Here is a 25,207-nt window from a genome sequence, read left to right on the forward strand (position 1 = left end):
ATGCGATAAACTTGAATACATAGTTCGTAGTTTGGAGAATTGGAAACATAATGGTGTGTGGCGTTAGACATGTAACGATAACACTTATAAATCCAGTATGAAATTAACAACAAGAGTGGATGGTTATAGAGAGGATACCTATGGGAATCCAACCGATATTTTCTGTATTTTAGCTATTGGATCTTGAATCGAAGCTCTGAGATAATTCCTTGGTATAAATACATAAATATGCAAACTGCGTTTTACTAAACTTTCTCCAAAGTTATGAAAGGTATGTGAAAACATTTGAAATGTTTGATAAAGGGGAAACAATAATATTGTCATGTCACCTTTAAGCATTTACATTCCGCGCTCTAGCCTCTAGCCACGCCTTAACAAGAAATTATTAAGGAGTTCCCTACTTGTGGTACATCCTCGGGTACATCATTTTAGATCTCGTAAAGAATACCTCCATCCGAATGATGGAAAATAAAAATGAGGAAAATATTTTAAATTTTGGTTATTTCGTAAAATTTGAAATGAATGATCAGTAATCAATTTATTAGTCGTCAGAATGTTTGTCATCATTCTTCAGATAGTTATTATCTCGGTTATTACCGTGGTTATTATAGAGTCCCTTTTTTGTTTCTCGTCAATAGATTTTGGTTTATTGTCAGAAACGATGCATTTCATTTTTTTTTGTGTGGCAGGGGGAAAATCTGCAAAACAGACGAACACACATGTAAAGCGTTCCATACACGAATTATGTATGTTACATGAGTAGGGTGTTGCCATTTGAATTTCTTGAATTGGGTTGGCTGGAGCTCAGGGTGGTGGGTTTATTGCACATGATAGAAAAATTTAAAGTTGCCTACTGATTACTCTGAGGTGACGTGGGACCACGACATAGTGCGCATGATTCAACAATCTAACATATACCCCGGATTTCATAAAGCTTGATCGGACAATCAACGCTTCATTGACGAATACACGTCAATTTGATTTCAATCGATAATTCAGTCATGATCATGCAGAATATCATTTTTGCAGCAAATTATGATATTTATACGTCCTTTCAATTATTCTCAATTACATACTATTTCTTCAATATATTCAGTTTCATGAAACCCGCTTTTAATCTTACTCGGAAGCGTTCAAATTGTTCTGACGTGACGTGGGAATGCACGTCCAACGTCACGTCAGACCAGTTTGAACGCTTCCCCCCTCAAAATCCCATGTTAGATTTTTGAATCATATGACTGGAGCCCACGTCACGTCAGAGTAATCTGTAGGTACCTTTACATAAGGTTTTTCGCAGATTCGTTCAGATTGCTCTGTCGAGACGTGGGAATGCACGTCCCACATCACGTCAGAACAATTTGAACGCTTCCGCGCAGAATCGTAAGTTAGATTTCTGAATCATGCGCATTATGACGTAGTCCCACGTCACATCAGAGTAATCTGTAGGCACCTTAACTCATTCAGGCTGGAGCAAAAACCGTTCTAGAACAGTTTCAAGCAAGAAGATATAGCAAAATAGGGGCAATTCAATAATTCGTCGAAAAGGTGATGACGTATATGCAGGCAAATGTCAAGCCAAATTGACAGAACTGGTATCGTTAGCAGCGGCTCAACTTAGACAATGGGTGAAGTTAGTTGTGCGAAAACGTTGCTTTTCTGATGAAGGAGTCACAGGAAGTTCTGCAGATAATTCAACAAGTCGGAAGAGTTGGTGGAGAAGAATGAAATTATTTGAATTTCTTGAATAATTTTCTGTGAGCTACGCCTATGTTCGATGAATTTCATTTGTGCGCGCTAATGTGACTGACGTAGATGCAATTCCGATCTGCAATTGCACCTCCTTTGTTATATATTTCCGGTTGTAGGATTCGACACTATCCTGAAATTCAAACTCGGCGCTATTCGGTTGCGTTTAAATGCCTTGTGTATCTCCTAGATAGTAGTAAACAGTGTCCGCAGTATTTCTGGCGCGTAGCATCTCCTCTGAGGTCTAAATGAGTCAGATCTCGCGTTGTAAATTGACGTAGGGAAAACCCTTGTTGATACTTCGTTAAAACAATATCCCAGCATTAACTAGTAGGTAACGGTCATACCGAGGATCATACTCAGCATCCTCCCATTGGCTTCTGATTATGAACTCAATCATTCGGTTGAACTTCATTTCGTGGTCAACATGCATGCGAGCCGAAGTTGTGGAAACGTTCACTTTCTCGGCAGAAACGTGCCAAGGAATCAAATATTGCCAATGATATCCCCCATCAATTCATTTCATCTGTCGAAAGAATAAAGACACTACTCACCTTGATTATCGATGGAAAATATCCCAATTCCGTCGCCTCCTCTTATAGAATATTCGATGTTGCTGTCACCACCTGGAGCATCGGCATCCGAAGCGTTCACTTGCATCACAAACGTGCCGATCGGACGATTTTCTTTCACTTTTCCCGCAATTACCGCGTCACCGAACTGAGGCGTGTGCATATTTTCGTTAACGTCCACCACATTTATCGTCACGCTCGTCTCCGAAGACAACGAAGGGTTTCCCTTGTCGTTCGCGAACACGACGAGGCTGTGCACTTGGCGTTCTTCGTAGTCGAGGAGTTTGGTGGTGCGAATGGTGCCCGATAACTTATCAATCTTGAAGGTCCCGTCGCTGTCGGTATCTTCCAGACTGTAAATTATTTCTCCTTCAGCGCCCAAGTCTGGATCGGAGGCTGTAACGACAGCCACGACGCTGCCTTTCGGCACGTCCTCCCGGATTTTAACGTTATAGCTGGACAGGCTGAATTTCGGGGCGTTATCGTTGATATCATCTATGGATATTCGCACAAGGGCCTCTGAATACAACGCGGGATTATCGGGGCCCTTTCCTCCCCCGTCTGTGGCTCTTATGCGGAGCTCGTAAAGATCCTGCCTTTCCCTGTCCAGATTATTGGAAACCGTGAGCACCCCTGTTATTTTATCTACCGTGAAGTCCTTCGTATCCGTGGCTAACGAATAAGTCACTCTGGCATTGTCCCCGGAATCCGCATCAGTCGCGTTCGCTTTGAATATAGCAGTTCCGTTCAAGGCGTTCTCAGTCACTCGAAAACTTGCAAGGGATTTCTCGAATTTAGGAGCGTTGTCGTTCACATCTAACACCGTTATCGGGAGTATCCTGGACGTTGATTTCTGCGGCTTACCCAAGTCATAAACCGTTACATTCAGGAAATAAACGCTTTCCCTTTCTCGATCCAGATGCCCGATTACCTTGAGCTCGGCCGTATCCATGTCCAAACAGAACTGGGAATACTTGTCTCCGCCAGAGATGCCGTATATCAGTTCTCCATTGTAACCCAAATCTTTGTCCCGTGCCTTCAGCTTAACTAGAACAGTGCCTAAGGGTACGGATTCGTTCACTTTAATTTCCACCGGAAAATGCGTGAATTCCGGAGTGTGCACATTTTGGCCGTACCGCGAAGGCATCATGGGAAACTGCTCCTCATCAGGCTGGTTATTATTGTTTTCGGCGGCGGCTATTATTTCTGTCAGTCGTCTCGCGACTCCGGTATCTTTGCAATCGAAAGCACCTGTGTCATCTGTCAGTATGCCACCGTTTGGAGCGTTTCTCTTCGTATTAACCAACTTGAACCTGACGCTGGTTATATCAGCGAAATGAGTGCCGTCAGTTGCCGTGACATTTATTTCCCGTTCGTTGACGCGAACGTCGTTCAGATCGCAGCTCACCGATATTGTTCCGGACGTCGGGTCTATCCTGAAACAATCGTCTTCGTTACCCGACACGATCCTGTAACTTATAATGTTTCCGGCGTCGAAATCGATGGCCGATAACGTTATCATCTCCGAGCCGATGGCGGCGTATCTGGAGACGTGGCCGACGCAGTTGATTTTTTCGAATTGCGGTCGATTGTCGTTGATATCTTTCACTTTGACTGTTAGCTGCATCTCCGTCTGCCGCCTGTACGGCATACCCCAATCGGAGGCTCGTAGTCTGAGGTCGTATTTCCGCCGCATGCTCTCGTAGTCGAGGAGAGACGTCGTCTTTATCACCCCCGAGAAGTGGTCGATTTCGAACGGAACTTTGTTCAAATTCGCAATAAGATAAGATATGTAAGCGTTCTCTCCGCGGTCCTTATCTTTGGCGTGAACGGTTGTGACAGAGGTTCCAGCCGGCATATTTTCGTCAATCCATACGATTTGCTCTGATCTATCGAAAATGGGGTCGTTATCGTTTGCGTCTTCCACGTAAATCTTCACCTTGGCCGATGATTGTTTTCGCGTTCCCGCGTTGCCTTGATCTATCGCAGAGACGGTGAGGCTATAAAATTGCTTGCTTTCAGCGTCTAAAAGCACAGCCGTGTACAGCATGCCTGTTTCGGGGTTGATCGTGAACTCTCCGCCTTCATTACCGCCGACGATCTCTAGAAATACTTGGGCGTTTTTTCCTTCGTCAGCGTCGGTTACTTTCAGCCTTATTAAGGCGGTGTTAATAGGCGCTGTTTCTGGAACTTTGACGTCGTATATCTCCTTGTTGAACACCGGAGCGTTATCATTCAAATCCGTTAATTGGACCGGGACAGATTTGTAACTCTGTCTAGGCGGTATTCCACGATCCACTGCACGCAGCTGCAGTTTATATCCTTGGGGTGTGCTTTCTCTGTCCAACAGTTTCAAGACTTCTATATTGAATTCGCCCTTCTGTTTGGTCGGTCGGATGCGAAAGTGCCCGTCGGGGTCGCCATCCACTATCTCCAAGCTGCGGATTTCCCCGTGAATTCCGCTGTCTTTGTCCGACACGTTCACGATGGCGTAAATGTCCGCTTTTGAATTCTCAACGATCTCGGGGTGTCTTCTGATGCGTATCTCCGGTGAATGGAAATTCACTTTTTTCACTCGAACCCTGATCTTTGCCCGGCTGAGCATCCCTATGGATCCTTGTCGGTGGTATCCCCCTCTGTCTTGTGCCAAGACTGTTAGTTCGTAATAGGTCCCTTCATTGTATCTTAATGGTCTGCTGAGGGAAATAACGCCCGACATCGGATGAATCGCAAACTTGTCCGTTTCCTCGAGGAAGCTGTAATAAATTTCGCCGTTCCGTCCAAGATCGGCGTCTTCGGCCACCACTTTGAGTATGCTCTGATGTATGGGTGTATCCTCGTAGACGGTGGTGTTGTATTCGGTTGGATAGAACAAGGGGTTGAGATCGTTGGTATCCAGGACTGTGACAATGACGGACGTGTCAGATTCGTACTGCACCTTCTGTTTTCCATCTCTAATGGTGGCAGTCGCGCGCACTTTCAAGACAAACCGGTCTTTCCTCTCGCGATTAAGAACGTCGTTGTTACCTGTCCGAGTACGGATGAACAAAAAACAAAAGTCACCCACTAGACGATCTTCAGCCTTGAAGAATCTGTCCTTATCACCCTCCACGATTTTATATCGAATGTCCGCGAATGTGTGGGGCCGTACGAAAATTCCCATGCGATTGGAGCCCGGCGCTTGAGTTGCGTACGTTTTGGCGACACTGTTCTCTGGTATGCTGACATTGTAGGTCGATTGAGTGAATTCGAATTCCAGTTCAGAGAGGTATGTTTCTTCGGATGCAACGAGGCTGAACGCAAACACCAAGACCAGGAAGGCGAATGCGCAATTATGCATCATTTCAGCTCATCGCTGCTGCACCTGGAAAGAAGAATGTATTAGAATCAGCAAAAATCTAAAGGAGTATTTTTTCGATTTCTTATCCTATAATATGATCAGTAGGGGATTATTATTATATAATATAAAAAAAAAATTCTAGAATATCAAAATCGAATAACTATTATATCTTTTCACAAACTGAATTTTGATGGGTTATCTGCATAAACCGTATCACTCATACGAGTTAATTCATAATTAGGTCAGGTTATAAACTGTTTGTGTGAACTGGAGATTAGAAGAAACTATTCGAATCAATCGAAATCGATGCGTGAAAGAAACACACTTTAAAAAATTCCGGCGTGATTCATAACTATTGGGATATATGGATAGCTTTTCAAGGCACATTTGGTCGTATCAATGGGTATGAATCTCCCTGTATATTATCATTGCACGCTAACTAAAAATGGAAACTGTCAGCAAGTACAGAATAGTCCCACCCATTTATGCCATAACCACTACCGTAATATTATACCAATTTATTGAAGGCCGACAAAGGTTTAACTACAAAACAGACCCCCAGCTGCATCACTTTACGATCTATTCAGTTTTCCAGAGTGAACGCACAAATGTGCGTAGGGATAGGGTATGAACATATCCTGAAAGTTTTTACTAGATGTCTCTGTTTTTACCAATAGAAGTTCTTCTTGGGAAGTTTATTGCAGTAGAAGAGGAATTTCGACTCTCCATCATTCTGATGAAATTTTCGATGAAAATAATTGATTTTTTAATGATTTTGAAGACTTTTAAGGGAAGAAATAGTAAGAAGTGATTATATGAATACGATGCTCGGCAGCGTTGTTCTTCCGACTTATTTTGTATAACCTGTAATAGGATATCCACTCTCTTATTACCCGAAAATAAAAGCGCTTTGAATTTTTCAAGAAATGTCGAAAATACTTCATATCAAATCTGAAAGGGGAAAATTTTCGACCCGAACGAGCCTCGAACTCGAACTATATGGATTATTTAATTTTTTCGGGCTGAAGGACCTCAGGTCGATGGCCATTAAAATAAACTTTTTCTCTCTTTTCTCTCTATTTCATTTTCTCTATAAAAACTGCAGATAAAGGAATGTTTGGAATAAATGTAATTTGTATGGAGCGCATTTCAAATTATCAGGAATAATAAGACAGAAAAGACCAAGGGTACAAAATGCTGACCAATATCTGCCATTTATATAAATTTATAAATTATAAATATAAATAGGTATATTCCCATGATTTGAAATTTGAAAATAATATTCTAAATGTCCAATTGATGTGAAATGCGAGGTGAAATACTACTACCGTCGATTGATGGTTTTGAATTTTAATCAAGCATTGCCGATCTCGATAGGATAGTTTTGCTTTTTTCATACGTATCATATCTTTTTCTGATGAAAATAATCCAAAATTATGATCAACGTAGAAAAAATTGACGAAAAATGAAGAAAGTTTTTGAAAAACACAAGAACTCAAATATCTCGAAAACTGTTGATTTTTGGTTATCAATAAATATCGCTCAAACTACAAATGACTGATACTAACACCTCCTCTAAGGTTCACTCTTGATGGTAGGAAATTCCACATACAATATCATAATACGAAATGTGTAGTACCTATATCCAGAAATTACTGAAAATGCAAAATATACGTCATTATATTCATTGTTTCCTTAAGAAAACTACTCAAATATGTATACGGACGCAAGAACTGTACTACAGCGATAAAGAGCTGAGTTCCAGTTTCCTCCAACATAAATACATTACAGGTTTTTGTGAAAGTTGAAATAGAGTTAAATATTTTCGACGTCAGTCTATCGAATTCAGCACCGATGACATTTGATAAACATGCACGATTCTCCATTGTCCTCGAGAAGTCTTAAATTTCCAGAGGTAGTTCTGAAACTTGGAGAGCTCGCTCGTGACACAAAGTTTAATAAACCAGCCTTATCTTCAGCTAGGAATATTGCCGAGATGTGGATACTCACCTCGATCTCACCCGATTTGAACGAACTTTCGTTTTTTATCTCCGCGTCTCAATTAATGAGTTTTTTTTCATCCCATTTTTGCAGCCGCTTATTCATCGCAGATTGAAGATAACAAAATTTTATTCATGGTCCATTTACGACTGTCAGAGGAAAAAAACTTGAGTTTTAAATATATTCCATCGAAATTTTTATATACCGAATATTTCTCAATTATTACTGTTGAAATTCAAATTTTCACATTTCCTCCACAACAGCTTCAAGAGGTTTTAGTGATGCATTCAAAATATGGCATGGTTATGCTCTTGCTGTATATTATAGAGATAATCTATTCACTACGAAGTTTGCCTGGTCAAACGTCTTTTGAGAAAAAGCTTCTTAGTGTGAATGAAAAACTAGAACATGAAATTTGAAGGATGCACGTTAATCGCAGTGAAAAATTTGTGTTTGTTCCTAATAAATTTTCCGTTTTAGGAAAAGGTTATAACCTTAGGTCTATGGATTATGTGATGTCTCCGTTGAGCAGAATTAATAAGGGCTATCCTCAGGGCTATCTAAATGTGCTATCGGAAAAACTATCGAACGAAAGCATGAATAGTCATTTCGAAAAAAAATATAAAAAAAAATAAATTTTGCAGTATGAGTGGTTTTCAAAAGCAAATGGGTTGAATACAATTTTCCACCCTTTTTCATTTTTTCAACTGTGTTCCCGAAAACTGCAAAAATTTTCTTGTATATACAATTTACTACAATATACCTCAGCGTCAGGTATTTGAAATACTAAAAAGAGATTACATTCTTAATAAGTAAGTCAACTACAAATACCAAGTTTTATTTTTGGTTCAATTACTTATATTAATTACAAGTATTTTATTCAAATACTGTTACTCGTATGTTTCTCAATACGAAACAACAACAATATGGGAATTCATCAGTAGAAAGTCTCCTAAAATTTTCAACACTATTTTCAGTATCGGTAGTTTCGTAGAATATACCTATTTGTCCTATTTCATGGGAACTAAATGGATTTACCGAAGATCTGACTGAAGATAATCCGAGTGAAGAAGTTTGATAGTTGATTCTTGTTTTGATTGCCATTGAAATTACAATTCACCGAATTCGAATTAACCAGCAAAAGCTTCGTATACTTGAAGCTTCTCCATCCTTGCCCTTCCACACGATACTTCAGTTGAGTGTCTGATGTTAACCAAACAGAAACACCAACTCATGTCCAACGCTAATTAGAAACCCCAAGTTCAAGACGTTATAAGCCCATCTTACCAATAACCGCCGTTCCACTAATTGATGCTTTATTATGTAGACGATGGCGACCCAACCAGAAATTCACTACCTAATCCCGAATCGAATTCAAACACAAGGAAGACTGAATATAAATGAACGGGAGGGCTGCCAATATTTCTTCCTAACCACCACGATTGGGTCAACTATCTTGTTGAACTAATATATCCAACGTCAGCCGCAATGAGCACGTGGAAGAATAATGAATATTCATTTGGCTGTACGAATTTTCGATACGGACAGACTGGATTTGACATGTTTCCCATATTGCATCATCAGCACTGTCGAATATCGAAAGAGTATTTCCATAACAGTCTGGCAGTCAGGACGAACTTTTGCGGCAGAAAAATTTGATAGGATTTCAAATTCGATGTTGGATGAGGTGATTTATGCACCAGTAAATGTGCATAGCTTCATTGTGAATGAAGATAGTACCCAAAGGAGACAAAAAAAAACAAAAATTTAATATGAGATAAGGCTCTTCGTTTCTGTAATACAGAGAGTAATTAATCCGTTTGAACAGAACTTTGGGTTACCAAAAACGCACACAAGGACTCAGATTATTCAATTGTTGCTTAAATGTATAATCAATAAAAAATAGTGTAGAACCTAAAGGAAATTCTTCACAACTCCACAAACTTTGGAAATCTGATCAATTGCCTTGAGGAAATTCAACTGTACAGTCAGATTTGAAATTTTACATTGTACGCCTATTGTTAAAAAAGAAACTGTAACCTTGTCAACCTTTGTAGTCGAGACAAACTTAACCTAAATAAATAAATAATAAATAATTTTCTTTTCTGAGAATCAATTAACGCATGATATTGTAACCAGACCTTCCTGAAATCGAATTCATTGGAACATTCAAGTTAAATTTTACTACTCAGCCTTCTACAGGGTGTACCAAGTTCGAAGGCCTACTAGACGTTTCTGGAGAATTGGACCTATTTGAAATCTGAAAATTGGGATTATGATATTGTTCGACATTATCTACTGAGCTAAAATATTCTTGAAGCGTGAGCACTTTCAGTTATACAGGGAATGGAAATAAATTTTTCAAAATTGTTTTTTTCTATTTTTTTCGTTTCTGATATGATAGAGTATTCAATTTCGAATATATTTCTGTTCAAATCATATCAGAAAAGAAAAAGTAAAAATAAAATTTTCTGGAAAAATTTACTTTCCTTCCCTGTATAACTGAAAGTCTCGCTGAAAGTGCTTAGGCTTCAAGAATATTTTAGCATCGATTTTAGCTCAGTAGATAATGTCGAACAATATCATTATCCAGTAAAGTTTTACAGAAACGTCTAATAGGCCCTTGAACTTGGTACACCTTGTATTCAATGGTCGCTTCACTTTACACGTATGGATTCTCCTGTTCGGGACTGTTTGAAGCAAAAAAAAGTTGTAGACTCTCTTCTTTTTCATCGAATTAATATTTAATATAAAGACATTCATTGAAATGAAGAAAACGGACCTTAACCTTATTTAGAGAAGGCAGGATCTTAAAAAAACAAAATCTAACACATATTCGGAATGTTTCATCATGATACATTTTTATTATTTTCTGAAAATTAAAATTGAAGTGTGTTTTTTGCCAGCGGATATTCAATTTATGAGAGGTTGCATATGCATACCTTGAATTCTATTTTCAATAATTAATAAAGCTTTTGATTATTTTAGGTCGAGTGTCGAGTTTTAGATTGATTAATTTATATTTCAAGAAGATTTCATCCCAATATTCAGAGCAGTAATGGCACTCGAAATAGTTATGCATTATAACTGCGCAGGAAAAAACTTAACGCAAAAATGTATCTACATTGGATTCATATTAAGTTATACATTGTTTTTTTTTTGTCGATGAAAGTTTCAGATACTTAATCAAGAAAAAAAATGTTTCAGTAACCATAGCAGTAATAAAGAGCTTGCAATAATCAGGAAAAAATACTTTGATATTAAGCCACATGAATGCTTGTAGCTGGAAAACGGCGCATTTTTCGTTGAAGCACATACCTTTTTTTGCAGAATTAATGATAAAATACATAAATGGAGAAATTTTGCCGATATCTTCAACCAAAAAATAAGTTTCTGATCATAAAGTGGTAGGGTCAGTCCAATCATGGCGTTCCTGAAGACTTATGTGGTAGTTGTTAAAAACAAATCATTACTAATATTTGTATTGACTCAAATTATCAGTTTCGTTCGAAAGTTATAACAAAATGAACTGATTTATGGAAGTACCATTTGAAAGTGCCTATCTTCGCAGGTAGGCGTCGGTGGTAGGAAAGAAAATCAAAGCATTCCTGAATCGCCTTTGTATACTATATTCAGCTGAAAAAGGGTCATGTTAAGGGGACATCCTGTATGATCATTTTTCATCGATAAGATTATCACTAGAAATTATAACACAATTGGGCCTTGAAAGCTTGTAATTTTCAAATAGGTGATTAAAAAGAATCGGGTAAAAATCCTGGAACTCAAATAACCTCAAACGAACGTTTTTCTCATTGACAGTAAGACGAAAGAAGTATCAAGAAGTATCCACACGTTCATTTTATCGGTGAACAGCAAGCAGTACATCCGACGTCATCAGTAAAGGCAAGAGGAAAGAAAAATGATGAATATTCATATACTCCTGCGAACTTTCGATCCGTATAAACTGGAGTTGACATGTTTTGCATATTGCATCACCGTGTGTAAGCCTGCCTGAATACTGAAAGTGTATTTCCATAATGTATTGACGCGGATAGAAAAATATGATTTGCCTGATCTCGAGCCTTTGTTAAAGCCAGCTTTCCTGCAAATAAATCCCTTGGAGCCATATGGAAGGCGACACTGGAAGTTCTGAGCAAGTAATGGTATGTCGGATTTTTTAAAATGGGCGAATCTGTAACCTTGTACTTTGTGTAGTTCTAACAGCGAGAATGCTGTTTTATGTCAGAGCCAAAAGGAATAATCAGTTTTATCACATTATGGCTGAACATTATGAAAAAGAGTAAGCCAAAGTAGAAATTCACACTCAATGAGTTTTTATGTATCAAAAAAGTGTCGGATATTCAAAATATAAGAGTCTCAGCAAAAAGCTCTGCCAGAATCAGCAGCTGATTTGTGGTTCAGTCATTAACGAAATACTAGATTGTTAATGTACCTACCTACAGGATTACATCGTCTGAAATTATTCCTACTTTGTCTGTGGCAAATTCAAACATTATTATATATTGAATTCTTATCAATAGAGAGAAAAAATAAAAAATGTTGGCACTTTCGTAGTAATTCGTAGTAATAATCATTTCAAGTTTTATTGTTTAAGTTGAAATATGAGGTCAATCTCAATGTAAACTGTTTCTCTTTTCTTTCTTTGCTCATTACCTTCTTTATTGAATAAATATTTCAAGTTCTTGCTTGATAACATGAAATTTTACAGTCACCTCTATCTTCCAAAAACACAAAGTGAGCAGGTAAAGATTGAAATATTCCTTTTCTTAAGTACAGTTTCCAGAAAAATCCATAAGCAAGTCAATTTTCTTCTTTCCATGGCCAAGTTCTGATTGAAATTTTTTAATAACTATGTCAATGATGGTGGTGTAGTAATGTCATCGATGTTTTAAAATAAAAAATATATAAATACGTCATGTACTACCTCATTTGATTCTACATGATAAACTAAAGGAATAAACTGTAAGAATATATTTACAGTGGAACATGGTTCAAAGAATGCTCACAAGTTGAAAGAATGCAGCCATGATATGTCATCGCAATTAAGCGAGTAATAAAACTAAAACCGATGTCATAAGTAAAGATGAGCGCAATTATGCATTGTCAAAATGAAATTTATGATCGAAAATATGTCAATTCAATTAACAAAGGCCTTCATAAATTATTTATTCTGAAAGGGTATTGAAATATACTATTACTCTTGAGTTCATTGAATGGGTGAGCGAAATGATATAAAGCCAATTAATGGGCGAATAATGTTGATATGTTGTTAGAACTGGAAAATAAAATTTTAAACTTGTCGAAAGTGGTCACGAAATGAATAAACTGGCCTTCAAGAATACGATGAATACATTTAACTAGAATGGTTTAGAATCGAATAAATAAGCATAATAATAAAGGGCTCTTCATAAATAATTTTGTAGCTTCGCTAAAAGCGTCAATTTTGACATTCTCTTACATTTGCTATAAATCCTTCAAAGGAACGTTACAGAATAATTCTAGGTCAACTGCGATGTTATACTCATTATTATTCTCGTTATCAAACATTGCAAGAAATCAACAGTTTCAACATCGAAATATTCAAAAAAAATTCTCTATTTTTCAATATATCGTGATGGCATATCATGATAAACATAAGAAAACTTTCGAGATATGGGATGCCAAAAATAGCAGAGATATATCGTTAATATTTTTGACATAATAATATTCTTCATTATTCTCACCGGAGACATAAGGTCAACCACCTACCAAGATATTGTGAAAATGCTCAAAAATATGTCAACCCTTTCTAGTATTTCAAGATGTTTTTCTTGGAATCCATACACCCCAAGGTTAGCAGAATGAAGTTTGAAGCTGTAAATTAGCACCTTGCGAGTAGTGATGGTTTCAAAGGGAGGTTAGCCTTAGAAATTTGGACAAAATAAACAGTAGGTGGATAAGAAGAATGTTTTCCTTCAGATTAAGGAAAATCCATTACGTATGGGAGGTTACCATTTAAACCACCGCTAAAATAAACAGTAAATGGATGAAATTATTCTTCTGTTTAGAATGATGAAAGTCTATAAGCAAATCGAAATTTGGACGAAATACAGAGCGAGTCTTTGACTCGTTGAAATACATATTTCAACAGTAGATCCTTGAGGTCAAAAGAAACACATTTTTACTTTTTCCTATAACATTTTTTCCGATTCGACCTTTTTAAAAAGTGAAGTAAGTAAGTAAGTAAGTTTTTTTTAAAATATAAAGCCGTTATAAGTTTTCATAATGACCTGTACCACCCCTTTACAAACAAAAGAAATACCTACGTATTTTCTAAATTTCCAATTCGTTACATATTGTAAGTTATCGTCGAGACCTGATTCCAAGCTATAAATACTTTGTGCTAACATTTTTTCTGTAATATTTATTATATCGTGCATTCACCATAGGCATAGCCAAAATTTTTATACACATCGTTATAACATTGTCTACCTAAAAAGCGAGCTGAAAAGATTACACGAAAACGGGCTGAATACTGTTGGATTCATTATAAGTTTGGTTTTGTGTGCATTTCTGAACCATAGTGTGATGCTGTGTAAACCAGTGGTATAGCGACTAGCTGAAATAAGCGGAGTTCTAGAAAATTAGAATCCACTCTCCTTCTGAATGCATCGAAAGTGTAACTCCGTAAATTGTGAAAATACTGATACAAAAAAAGGCTACGTCTATATATTCTGTATCGTATCGTTGTTAATATAACTATGAAAATATGGTGCAGCAGAATGAGATTACTGAAGGCGAGTAACCACATATCAGAAATTGATTTCCACGAAGTCGTAAAAGCTTCGTGGACGCGGATTTCAACCCGGTTCGGAGTTGAATACCGTGCAATAAAAATTAAATTATCGTGACTTGAGTTACTGGCCAGTGACGGTAGAGAATGAACCGTGTAAAGTGTACATACATTTTTTCATATTTTACGAGTCACACCTCCCGAAGGAGGTCACCAGTGTCATAGAAAAAGTGATAAATATCAGTATTTGATTATTCTTTCAATCTATCATAATAAGTCAACGCAAAGTGGGAATAAGTCAACGCAAAGTGGGAATAAATCAAGGGGGCCTACTATGAAAACTGTCCAAATTTATGTGATATGGTCCTGCATATCAAATGACATTTGACTGCAGTTATGCGGAACCTCAAGTTTCAGATAAATCGATGAAAAAGTTAGGTAAAAAAGAAATTAAAAAAATATAGGAGAAGAAGGGAAATGCAGAAATTTAGTGATAGGTTATGTTTTTTGATTAGCACTGTATACTTTATTTTCATTATTGTCTTGGCATTTCAGTAATGTTCATCTGGCTAATGATTACACGTTTTATTTCGGTTTTTGACGTGTGTAGTTTTATTTATTATGTCTGCAATTCGGATTTTCACTGTGTGAATAAAATTAAAAATATACATTTTCAGTATATTCAACGTTGTCTCTGTCTGAATGTATTGGAGTGTCATCGTTGTTCTTGTAGCCTTGAACGGAAAGAGGCCTGTTAAATCTTACTTCGAATTGCTTGATTAAGCATATATGCACGTTGTGCAGTCCTAGCACTACGTGAGAATCTTTGTAATTATTTATTCACAGTTCAAATCTCGAAAGTGAATTGAAAGTTGACAACCTTGAACTATTATAAATGGTTAAAAAAGGAATACATTCACATTTCTATACCTATATCTCTTATATGAGGAGCGTGAAATAAAATCTGGGAACTATATACTGTGATGCAGTGGGTCCTGAAAATAACGGAAAATTATGAAGCTGAGTGGTAGTTTTTGATTTATTGATTTTGCAAGCATATTTCCAGTTGAAACTGATAATTTCATCAGAGTATCTGAATCAGCGGATGGAAATTCAATTATAGCATTTTTGGGTTATCTATTCATTATAGAGTTTCCATGAAAGCGCTTCGTATTTCACTGTAGTATATTTTATGGTCCAGTCGTTATTCATTAATACATATTATTAGAAAAAATTACCGGGTGTTAATAACAATTGGTTCATCTGTGGCTGTGGAAACGGGTTGACCAAAAAAAAAAGGCTGATTAGTCGATATTTTCATTTTCTGGTATATATTCCTGGTATCTATTCAGAAAACCACTTCTATTGTGAACACATTTGTAACCACCAAATATTATCCTGAAGGGAAAAACCATCGTCATATGGGGTCACTAATGAAGTTATTGAAAGAATAAACGTAATGCAGGAATTATTCGGCAATTTTTGATCTAAACATGATTGACTCTATTGTATTGCCTCTTTGAGACCAGAGTGTGAAAGTGCGATACAAAAACTAGTGAAGGATAAATTATTCAAAAACTACTAACTATTCTTGTAATCATTAGGTACTTGCTGCGAGAGTTTGACTGCAAAATTCTCGAAAGTTCGATTTTTTTAGGTTTCACTACAGGAATTGAGTTAGTTACAAGCTCGGTTACAAGAGACACCGCATGGAATTAGTTTTTATCGTGTTTTGAATAGTGCATGTTCAAAAAACGTGTACCTAACTATTCAAACAACTTCAAGGAGGATTAAACCGAGGGGCATTGCAAATAATCAACGAAGAGCAAGAAATTGAATTTAGACCTAATCCGTTATAAGGGATGAAACATTCCAATAAATACATATGTGGGATTTCACTTGGAGATACATCGCAACGAGCTCAAGAATAACAACAACCGAACAGTTCACAGTCATTATGCAGTTTCTCAAGAAAGAAACGAATTATAACATTTTACTTTTACTTGAGAATTCTCGTTGGTAACAATGCAAGGCAACTTCAGAAGAAAAGCAACGATCTTTTTGTTCGAAGAACTGGTTCCCTCGACCCATTCTATTCGAAGATGAAATTTATTAGAGATATCATTCTATTTCAGCCTCAAGCTGATGTATTTTCTGGAACTTATGATAGAGAGCCCGGAAAATTATGGAATCGTATTGAAAAACCATAAATTTCTCCCAGAAGAAACGAGGAACGTGTGGGACAAAAGAAATGAAGCTTTTCTCCCGAGCAGAAATATCGGTTTCACGACGCTGGTTGTGTAAATGTTTCGGAAATATATTCTAGCATGGAAGTTAACTTCCCGTTGAACATATTTTTGCTCCCAAACATTGACACAATTTCTGAAAAAGGGATCTTCGCTGTTCAGAAAAAAATACTGAAATATTAATGCCTGTTTAACCGACCTATAAGGCTGGTTCAACGTTGAGAGTTTTATTTCCCTCAATTATATAAGGTGAATCTTTGACTGGTACATACTCGGGTACATATTTTAACAGTAGGCTCTTTATTTTCTCATTCGGACTGAATAGAAATATATAGCTATTTTAAATTTTCTTAATGAGTTAGGCCACCCCTCAAAAAATATAATTTACTCTAAAATAATAAACTAAATCTATCACACTACTGCACATCTGTGGATCTTTCAAACGGGGTTTTGTTCAGATCGAGGTTTAGACAATGTACCCAATTTTTCGAATTTCACAGATATTTTCTATTCTTGAATATAAAATTAATCCCAAACGGCGCACTTTACGGGAGAATATGAAGATTATTTTTCAAGATAGTCAAATATTCCTCCGGAATGAGAAACTAAGTATATTCCAGAAATCCTTCTACACTATACATTTGTGATCATTTGTGAGATATAACTCAAAATTTGATTCTTTCATGGATTTTCAACAGTTTGTTTCTTCAACCAAGATAAATTGGAAAAATAGGAAGGGAAAAATAGTTTCTTCTGAAACATATGTACAAGTCAAGGACATGTATAGCAGTTACCATAGCAATCACTGAAATAAGGCGGATCGGCCACCGAATGCGAAGTTGCGCGAAGCTGAGCATTTTCAGTACTAATATAATTGACAAGCTACGAATCGAGTGACGTAGCTCATCATTTAGCATTGAAAACTCTCAGCTTCGCTCAACTTCGCATTCGGTGGCCGATCTCCCTTAGTATAACTCGACGATAAATGGTCGTTGGCACCATTTCAGTAGACAATGATTGAAGTTTTAAATCGCAATTATTTCATGAAATTTCTATGAACAAAACGAGATTCAAGAATTTAATCATTGTTCAGTTAAATAGAACGAACAGCCATTAAGAGACTTTTTTCACACAGTGGCACAAAAAATTTAAAGGGGCGGGAGCATTTATAATTAATTCCTCTGTATATATATCCCAAATGTGAAGCACACAAAAACACAAACAAAACGTACTGCGGAAGTTCAGCTATGGCCATATGAAATATAGCGGTGTGAAGATTGAATGATATAATTGCACCAAGGTCAATTCACATTTCAGTAAGCCTAAGCGTTGCGTCATTCATTATTTAGTAGAATAATAGGAAGGTACTGCAGTCAATTCATTAATTCAACAATTCGTAGAAACCGGCTATTAGAAATGAGTATCTAATAAAAAAATATATACTGCTATTTAAATTCATCATCAACAGAATCAATATCTATGGAAACTTTTTGTCACAATAAAAAATAGTTAAATTTTGCACTAGTCTTCGTATCGATACCTCACAATTAGTTATAGAGTTTCTATTCCATTGCTTGAATCTTTTTTCGAATATTAAGAGGAAACAATTTCAGAGGAACGAACTCAACCGAAATATTAGGAGAAAATTCGAAATTTGTAGCTGATAAGACAAAATTGTATGAGATCAGTACTAGAACGAAGACTTATTTTGATTTTTTTTCAAACCAACAGTGGCCCACTAAAATTACCGAGAAAATAACATTCTGGTCTTAAGAACAGGGACTGTTTCAAAAAAAAATACAGCGTGAGTTTCGACTCGTGAAAATATTTCAACAGTAGATTCTTGAGGTTACAAGAAACACTTTTTTCCCATACGTTTTTTTCCGATTCGCCCCTTTTAAAAAGATGAAGCCATTTTGAGTTTTTATAATGAGCTATACCACCCCTTTACAAACAAAATTACCTTCAGATTAACTTGCTAAATCTGTGAGTCTACACACCTGTGGACCTTTTAAACAGATTTGTATTCTGCCAAAGTACCCAATTTTTCAGATTTCACAGATATTTTTTAATTTTTGAACACCGAATTTCTCGGAAACGGCGCACTATTCGAGAAAATATGAGAAATACTATTATTTTACAAAATGTTCAAATATTCATAAGATATAGCGTCCAACTTAGTTTCATTATTTTTTTGGTGTTTTTATGGTACGTAATGGTCATAATGTGGAAACTGGAAGACGTGGGTGATATCTTGTGTTTGGAAAAATTAATCAAATAATTGAAAGACTATATTCCGAAATTTATTTCGATAACGATATAACCGTTTGTGCGATGGAACTAAAAATAACATTTTTAGGGTTTTTCAACAGCCTGTATCTTTTAAACCGAGCCGATTCGGAGAAAATGGTAATGGAAAAAAGCGTTCCTTTTGACCTTAAGAATCTACTGTTAAAATATTCGTACGAGTCAAAGATTCAATCTGTAGAACACTTTGAGTTTGCAGCCGAAATTGGCATTTCACATGACGTAAACTTTGAATTATAATATTTATGCTTAATTTCTCTTGATTATTTTGTGAAGTGTAGATTTTTTCATCTTCAACACCCTATATTTACTTCGAAAATGACAACGGCATTTTTTTTAGAATTTTTTGTCGTGAAAATACCTAAGGATTCTTCCCATTTCATTTCTACATCCAATTCAGGAACATTGTGTACATATCATGATCTTCCAGCATCCCAACACAATGCTTCAAAGATACAATTGAAAGAACAATAGAGTGTAAGAAACTCACTATATTACCAGTGGATAACAATTTAGATGTGAGTTGTCGATATCAGTGCATCGTAGGTTTAACCTCGATTATATTGCCAAGAGCACTGTTTAGGAACCATAAAGATATAATTCCACAGATAAGCCTTCTCAAGTCACTTCCTTTTCGAAGGAACCAATTCCGAATTAATTCAGCCTCCCACCAAATTAATATTAGAAGTAGATACGCCCGATTTTCACGTAGGAGGCCATGTATCATATCGAAAGGTCCCAGCAGACGTTTGTAGGCCTGAGGCACATATATGTAGCTCAGGAACTGCAACACCAACCAGTATTCCAATTAACATATTAGGCAAGCCGTATCTCAGAATTATGTGCATATAAATATCACTTTCGATCGGACAGACGTGCAATATCCGCCTGATTTTCGACCTATTGACGTGCCGTGTGGACACATGGCGAATTCGTGTCAACGCTAATTGAAATGGAGCTGGTACAAGAGGAACTGATGGAGTTGTTCGAACATCATACATTAATTCGGGTATCACGGTGATTGGCTGTTGCTGTTAATCGATTCCTTTTCGACAAATAACTCTGACATCACTTGCATATCCGGACACATTCTCTGAAGGCTACGCCAATTCCGGATCAAATAGCATAAACCGTAGAATATCGAATAACAAATGCATATTATAGGGTGAAGCTTTGATCAGTACAAATATTTTAAAAGTAGATTCTTGAGGTCAATGGAAACACTTTTTACCTTTACCATTTTTTCCGAGTCGCCTCGGTTTAAAAGATACAGGCTCCTGAAAAACCATAAAAAATGGTTATTTTCAGTTCTACCTCAAAAATGGTTTTATCGAATGAAATTCATTTTGGAATGTAGTCTTTCGTTTATTTGTTGAACTTATTTCGAACAAAAGATATCACCCACGTCTCCCAGTTTTCTCATTATGACCATTACGTACCATGCAATTCGGCACAGGTATTTGAAGATCTAAACTCTGCAACTGATTTGGGTACCTGAACACTCTGGCTTCAGAGGCAACGAAGTATTAGGTGCTCTAGCCAGAGAAGGCGCAATATCAGCGCTTATTGGCCTGGAACCAAGTACAGGAATTTCCAATTCCTTAATCAGGGAACGAAACAACAGCTGGATAAGGCAAAACGTCCTGGAGTACTGGCGCAACCGTCCTGGACTGCCTCACTCGCACAGGGCTATTGCAGTACCTCCTAACCCATACACCAGTCGTTGGCTAGGATTTTCTAGAACCAATCTGAGATCTATCGTGGCGGTTTTCACAGAACATTTTGGACTCAGAGCCCATCTAAAAAAACTCAACTTCGTCGATGACCTGCTCTGCAGACTCTGCTTAGAGGAGGACGAAACGATTGAGCATATCCTCTGTGACTGCTTGGCGGCAGACAGGGTAAGACTTGGAGTACTTGGTTCTCCGAAGACGGTTCTAGAGGAACTCAAGAATTACTCTACTCCGACATCATCTCCTTTTTGAGTAGGATGGGACTGGAGGGAGAGATCTAGCTCTACGAGCTTGCCTGTGTGCTACAATAGACCGCTTGGTCGCAGTGGCAACCATCTATTGAATATAATTTGGATGCTATTTAATGAATATTTGAACGTTTTATAAAATAAAAGTATTCTCCATATTTTCTCGTATAATGCGTCGTTCGGGTAATTTAATTTGATGTTCAAAAATTTAAAAGTAGGTATCTGTGGAATTTGAAAAATTGGGTACTTTGTTTAAAAGAACCATAGATGTGTATTGTCAAAGATTAAGCTAGATATTCTGAAGTTACTTTTGTTTTTCCTGGGGTAGCACATCTAATTTTGAAAACTTAAAATGGCTATCGGGCTATATCTTCTATCTTTCTATCAGGGCCGAATCGAAAAAAAAAATTGTATAAAGAAAAAGTGTTCCTTTTGACCTCAAGAATCTACTGTTGACATATTTGTATGAGTCAGAGACTCACCCTGTATTCAAATGCCTTAAATTTATATATAGTTGGCGCTGACCATTCTCGTGAACACTTTTTTTTTTGTTCTTGGTGGATTTAAAAGAATTCTGGAGTTCTTGATACACATTTTGCATAGTCACTTCTAACCGAGCTTCTAACGAAAAATGAAATTGTTGGCGCACACTTAACGCAGTACCGAGCGCAGTACCATCTATTTTTAAAAAATCAGAAAGAATTCTATCTAGATTTGCTTGAATAAAGTTCTGCAAAAATAAAAAAATCAATATTCCACTCTAGAAAACTATCAAATTAAACGTAAAAATAACAGACATTTCCACAACAAAAATCACTAGATTTTCAAATGCTAAATAACTCTGAACAAAACAACTGCGCCCATTAGAGATTTGCTCAACTGGAAATGTATATTGCAATGATAGCAGAACAAAAATTCCTTTCAAGACCAACTGAAACCTTTCACGATATTCTACGAGTGTTGTAATAAACGAGGGAGTTGACTTCCAAACTGAAGAAAATATTATGGTTATCATAGTCCAATCCTAATTGAGATCAGTCCTACTCAACCATTCCATGTAAATATTCCCAAGTGAACATCAATGATGTCATTGTTGGTTTTAGGTCATATAATATATCATCTTTGAGATAACACAGCCTTGTCAATCCTCGGGAATAAATAGATGTTCTCCATCAGGAGCACACCTTCCTGGTGAACATATACATGTCTCATATAATTCGTAACCGCCTTCTTATCTGTCGAACTAGGTTAGTGCTTATCATTATTTATAGATTTGACGTGCAGATAAGAGTTGGGAGATGAAAATTTTCGACTTTTATTGAAGCACACCTACTTCATACTTCAGTCATTCCATCTATTGGCGCACCTAGATTTTGCCTTTCTATACTCTTGGAATCGATGGAGATAAATTTTTTAACGAGGTGATTTTCCACACGCAATCTTCCGTTTAGAGTGAGATAGACGTACTCCCCAAGAAAACCAGGCATTCGTTCCTGGTTTTCTTAATGAAGGATTTAGGTTCTTAAGAACTAAATGTATTCTGGTATCATTGAGACACTTGTGAATACATACGAGCTGGAGCATTCATATGAACATTATCAGAAGATGTCCATAGCTTGTAGCAAGCAGGCTTCTTCGAGTATTTCACAGTTGTGTTACTATTGGGGTGCCAAGCTCAACCTATCGCTATTACTATAATTATGATTACAGAAAACAGTGCGAAAATTTCGTGCAAATACCAAACTTATTTTTTGCAAAAGTTATTTTTAAAAACCGAATAAAATATTCAATTTTAACACCCTGTATCTCCGAAACGAAGCACTTTCAGACAAGTTTATAAAGACTTTTTTTCTTAAATTATCTCTGGATAATGTCCTTACATTATCCAGAGGATAATAACAATACTCTTTACGAGTTAGGTCATCGACTATTATTACCAAAGAACATAAAGAGGTGTAGACTCGGGTGTAGACCTGGGTGTACGCCTTCAAAACACAAGAAAGTATACAGAGTATTCGGATTTAACGTTCATATATATCAGAGGGTGATTCAAGAGGTCAAAATATGAAGATAACAACAAGATTAGCATCCATCTGGGATTACAAATCTCTCATCACTACCTCCAACAAAATTTTCTCCAATGTCTATCCAATCACTATTCCCTTGGCATCACACCAATATTATTCTCCCCCTTCCGAGATGAATTACTCTAGGAGAAACACAATTTCATCGCGAATGAAAATCTAGTTCCAGTTTTTTCCTATCAAATAAACCTTGGAAGTGGCCACTTCAGATGTAGTTACGTCAAGGTTGCTTCCGGATGGAACTAATTTATTTCCCAATAAAATCAATCAAGCTGCAGGGCTGCCCCTGTTCCAGAAGCTAATCTATCTTCAGCACACTGAAACCTAATTCATTGTGTTTCTGTGTGGTTTCTTATTTCCTGAAGAAAGGTTTGCCAAGGTCTAGTCGAAGTAACTAATGAAGTTAGGGAAGCTTTTATGCAGACAATAAATAGAAAAAAGGGTAGCTCAAATATCGTCTTCAAACATTTGATTCGATCAAACCTCTGAGCAATGAAGTTCACCTTATTATCAGCAATTTCTATTTGGGATATATGCCAGTAGGAGTTATGTACACTTTAACTGATGTGGGCACCTGTCTTGATGGATTTTCAACTCGATTTTCAAGTTCTTCAAGAAGCCGCACTTATGCCTATTTGTATCGACTTCTTCAAGGTAGGCTTAACGTTGAGTCCGAGGTTGAGTCATACTGTTTCAGTGGTTGCTATTGAAATCAGAGAAATGAGGAAGCCTATACCTCGACCTATATACCTTGACTAAGTCGGTGCTGATGTTATTTTTATTGTTGTTCATCAGAATAATCTAGCAACTCCATAAATGTTCCGACAAAAAATCATCCACTGACAGATTTCTAAATCGATGCGCTAATAAATGATTATGGGTGTGCAATCTTGTTGAAACTAGTGCTCACCTGCACAAGAGCTGTTCAGTTATAAGAACACAAAAATCGCGTTCGCCATCGTGAAGTTCTACCTGAATATTCGAAAACAATGTGAACAGATGATTCAGTAGACCGAATGGCAACTATTCGTGCATAACTTTGTTGCTCCCAAAAACTCACACATCCTATTGTTACTATTCTCCATGAAACCTTGAATATGTAAAAACTGCTACGCCCACAAAATGACATTTTCTTTAAATAGCGAAGATGATTTCACCCGAAGATTTCACCCAAGTTTTCGGAATAACAATCGAATAAATTGATAAAGTGCTTTCGAAAAATTTGGTCGTCAAATGGGCTATGGAATTTGAAGTTTCTGTGACTCTCTCCTGCAATTCTATCGTTGAATTTTCATTTTCCCAAATTGAGATGTGAATATTTCTGGCATTAATTTATTTATTGTAATTTTGTGGCGAGCACTTTTCTATAAAAAGAAACTAGAATCTATCAATAATGATTTCCTCCAACAACCTGAAGCGATCAGAAGAATTCTTGGTAGAAATTTCAACCGAAGTTTTTAATAATAATCATACATCAAAGACATTAATTCTGAATGAATCGAGGTATGGTGTGTTTTGTACTCCCAATTGCATTTTGTCCTTTTTCATTTATATGAATTATTCACAGTAACAATCTCAATTTGTCTGTTTCTCTGTCGGTTTCTCTATAAATATTGAATTGAAGTGGTCAATACTTGATGAAAATTCGTGACTAAACTGAAGGAATTGAATTAAACAATTTTCATCAGAATGAGTTTGAGGTAGCAGAGTTACCCTTCATTAAAGAAGTTACTGGGAAAGTCCTCCACTTTACTCCAAGTACTTCTCAATGGCAGATTGAAATTATTCATATATTCAAAATGCTCATCGATAATTTCATGAATCTTTTCATTCATGATTCTTGTTTTCAGTTGATCCAAATCAGAAATAGTTATTTGAAAAAAAAAATTCTTCGAACGACCATAGGACAAAATCACATGGTGTGAAAACACATGATCATGGAGGAAGTTAATATTCGCTGGCTGTTGAGGCTTAGGAGCTGATACTGAAAAACCTCGTGAAAAACATTCTTCACATTGTCTATTAGCTCGAAAACAACAACGAATGGATAAATTGTCGTTAATTTTGTGTGACTTTCTCAGATTTCAGAAAGTGATCACTTCCGATGTTTTAAAATTGACAATCAGATAACTGGGGG

General features: G+C 36.7%; 1 protein-coding gene across 8 annotated transcripts in view; it reads right to left on the minus strand.

The window, feature by feature from the left end:
* Positions 1 to 25,207, minus strand: part of LOC123315147 (fat-like cadherin-related tumor suppressor homolog) — a 526,180-nt gene that overhangs the window by 317,369 nt on the left and 183,604 nt on the right. For all 8 annotated transcript variants that reach the window (XM_044900731.1, XM_044900730.1, XM_044900729.1 and 5 more), the window contains one exon: positions 2,301 to 5,682. In XM_044900731.1, the coding sequence (XP_044756666.1) occupies positions 2,301 to 5,661 (3,361 nt within the window). In that variant the 5' untranslated portion in view covers positions 5,662 to 5,682. The remainder of the gene's footprint in view (positions 1 to 2,300; positions 5,683 to 25,207) is intronic.

Source organism: Coccinella septempunctata, chromosome 6 (assembly GCF_907165205.1).
Source record: "Coccinella septempunctata chromosome 6, icCocSept1.1, whole genome shotgun sequence".
NCBI lineage: Eukaryota > Metazoa > Arthropoda > Insecta > Coleoptera > Coccinellidae > Coccinella > Coccinella septempunctata.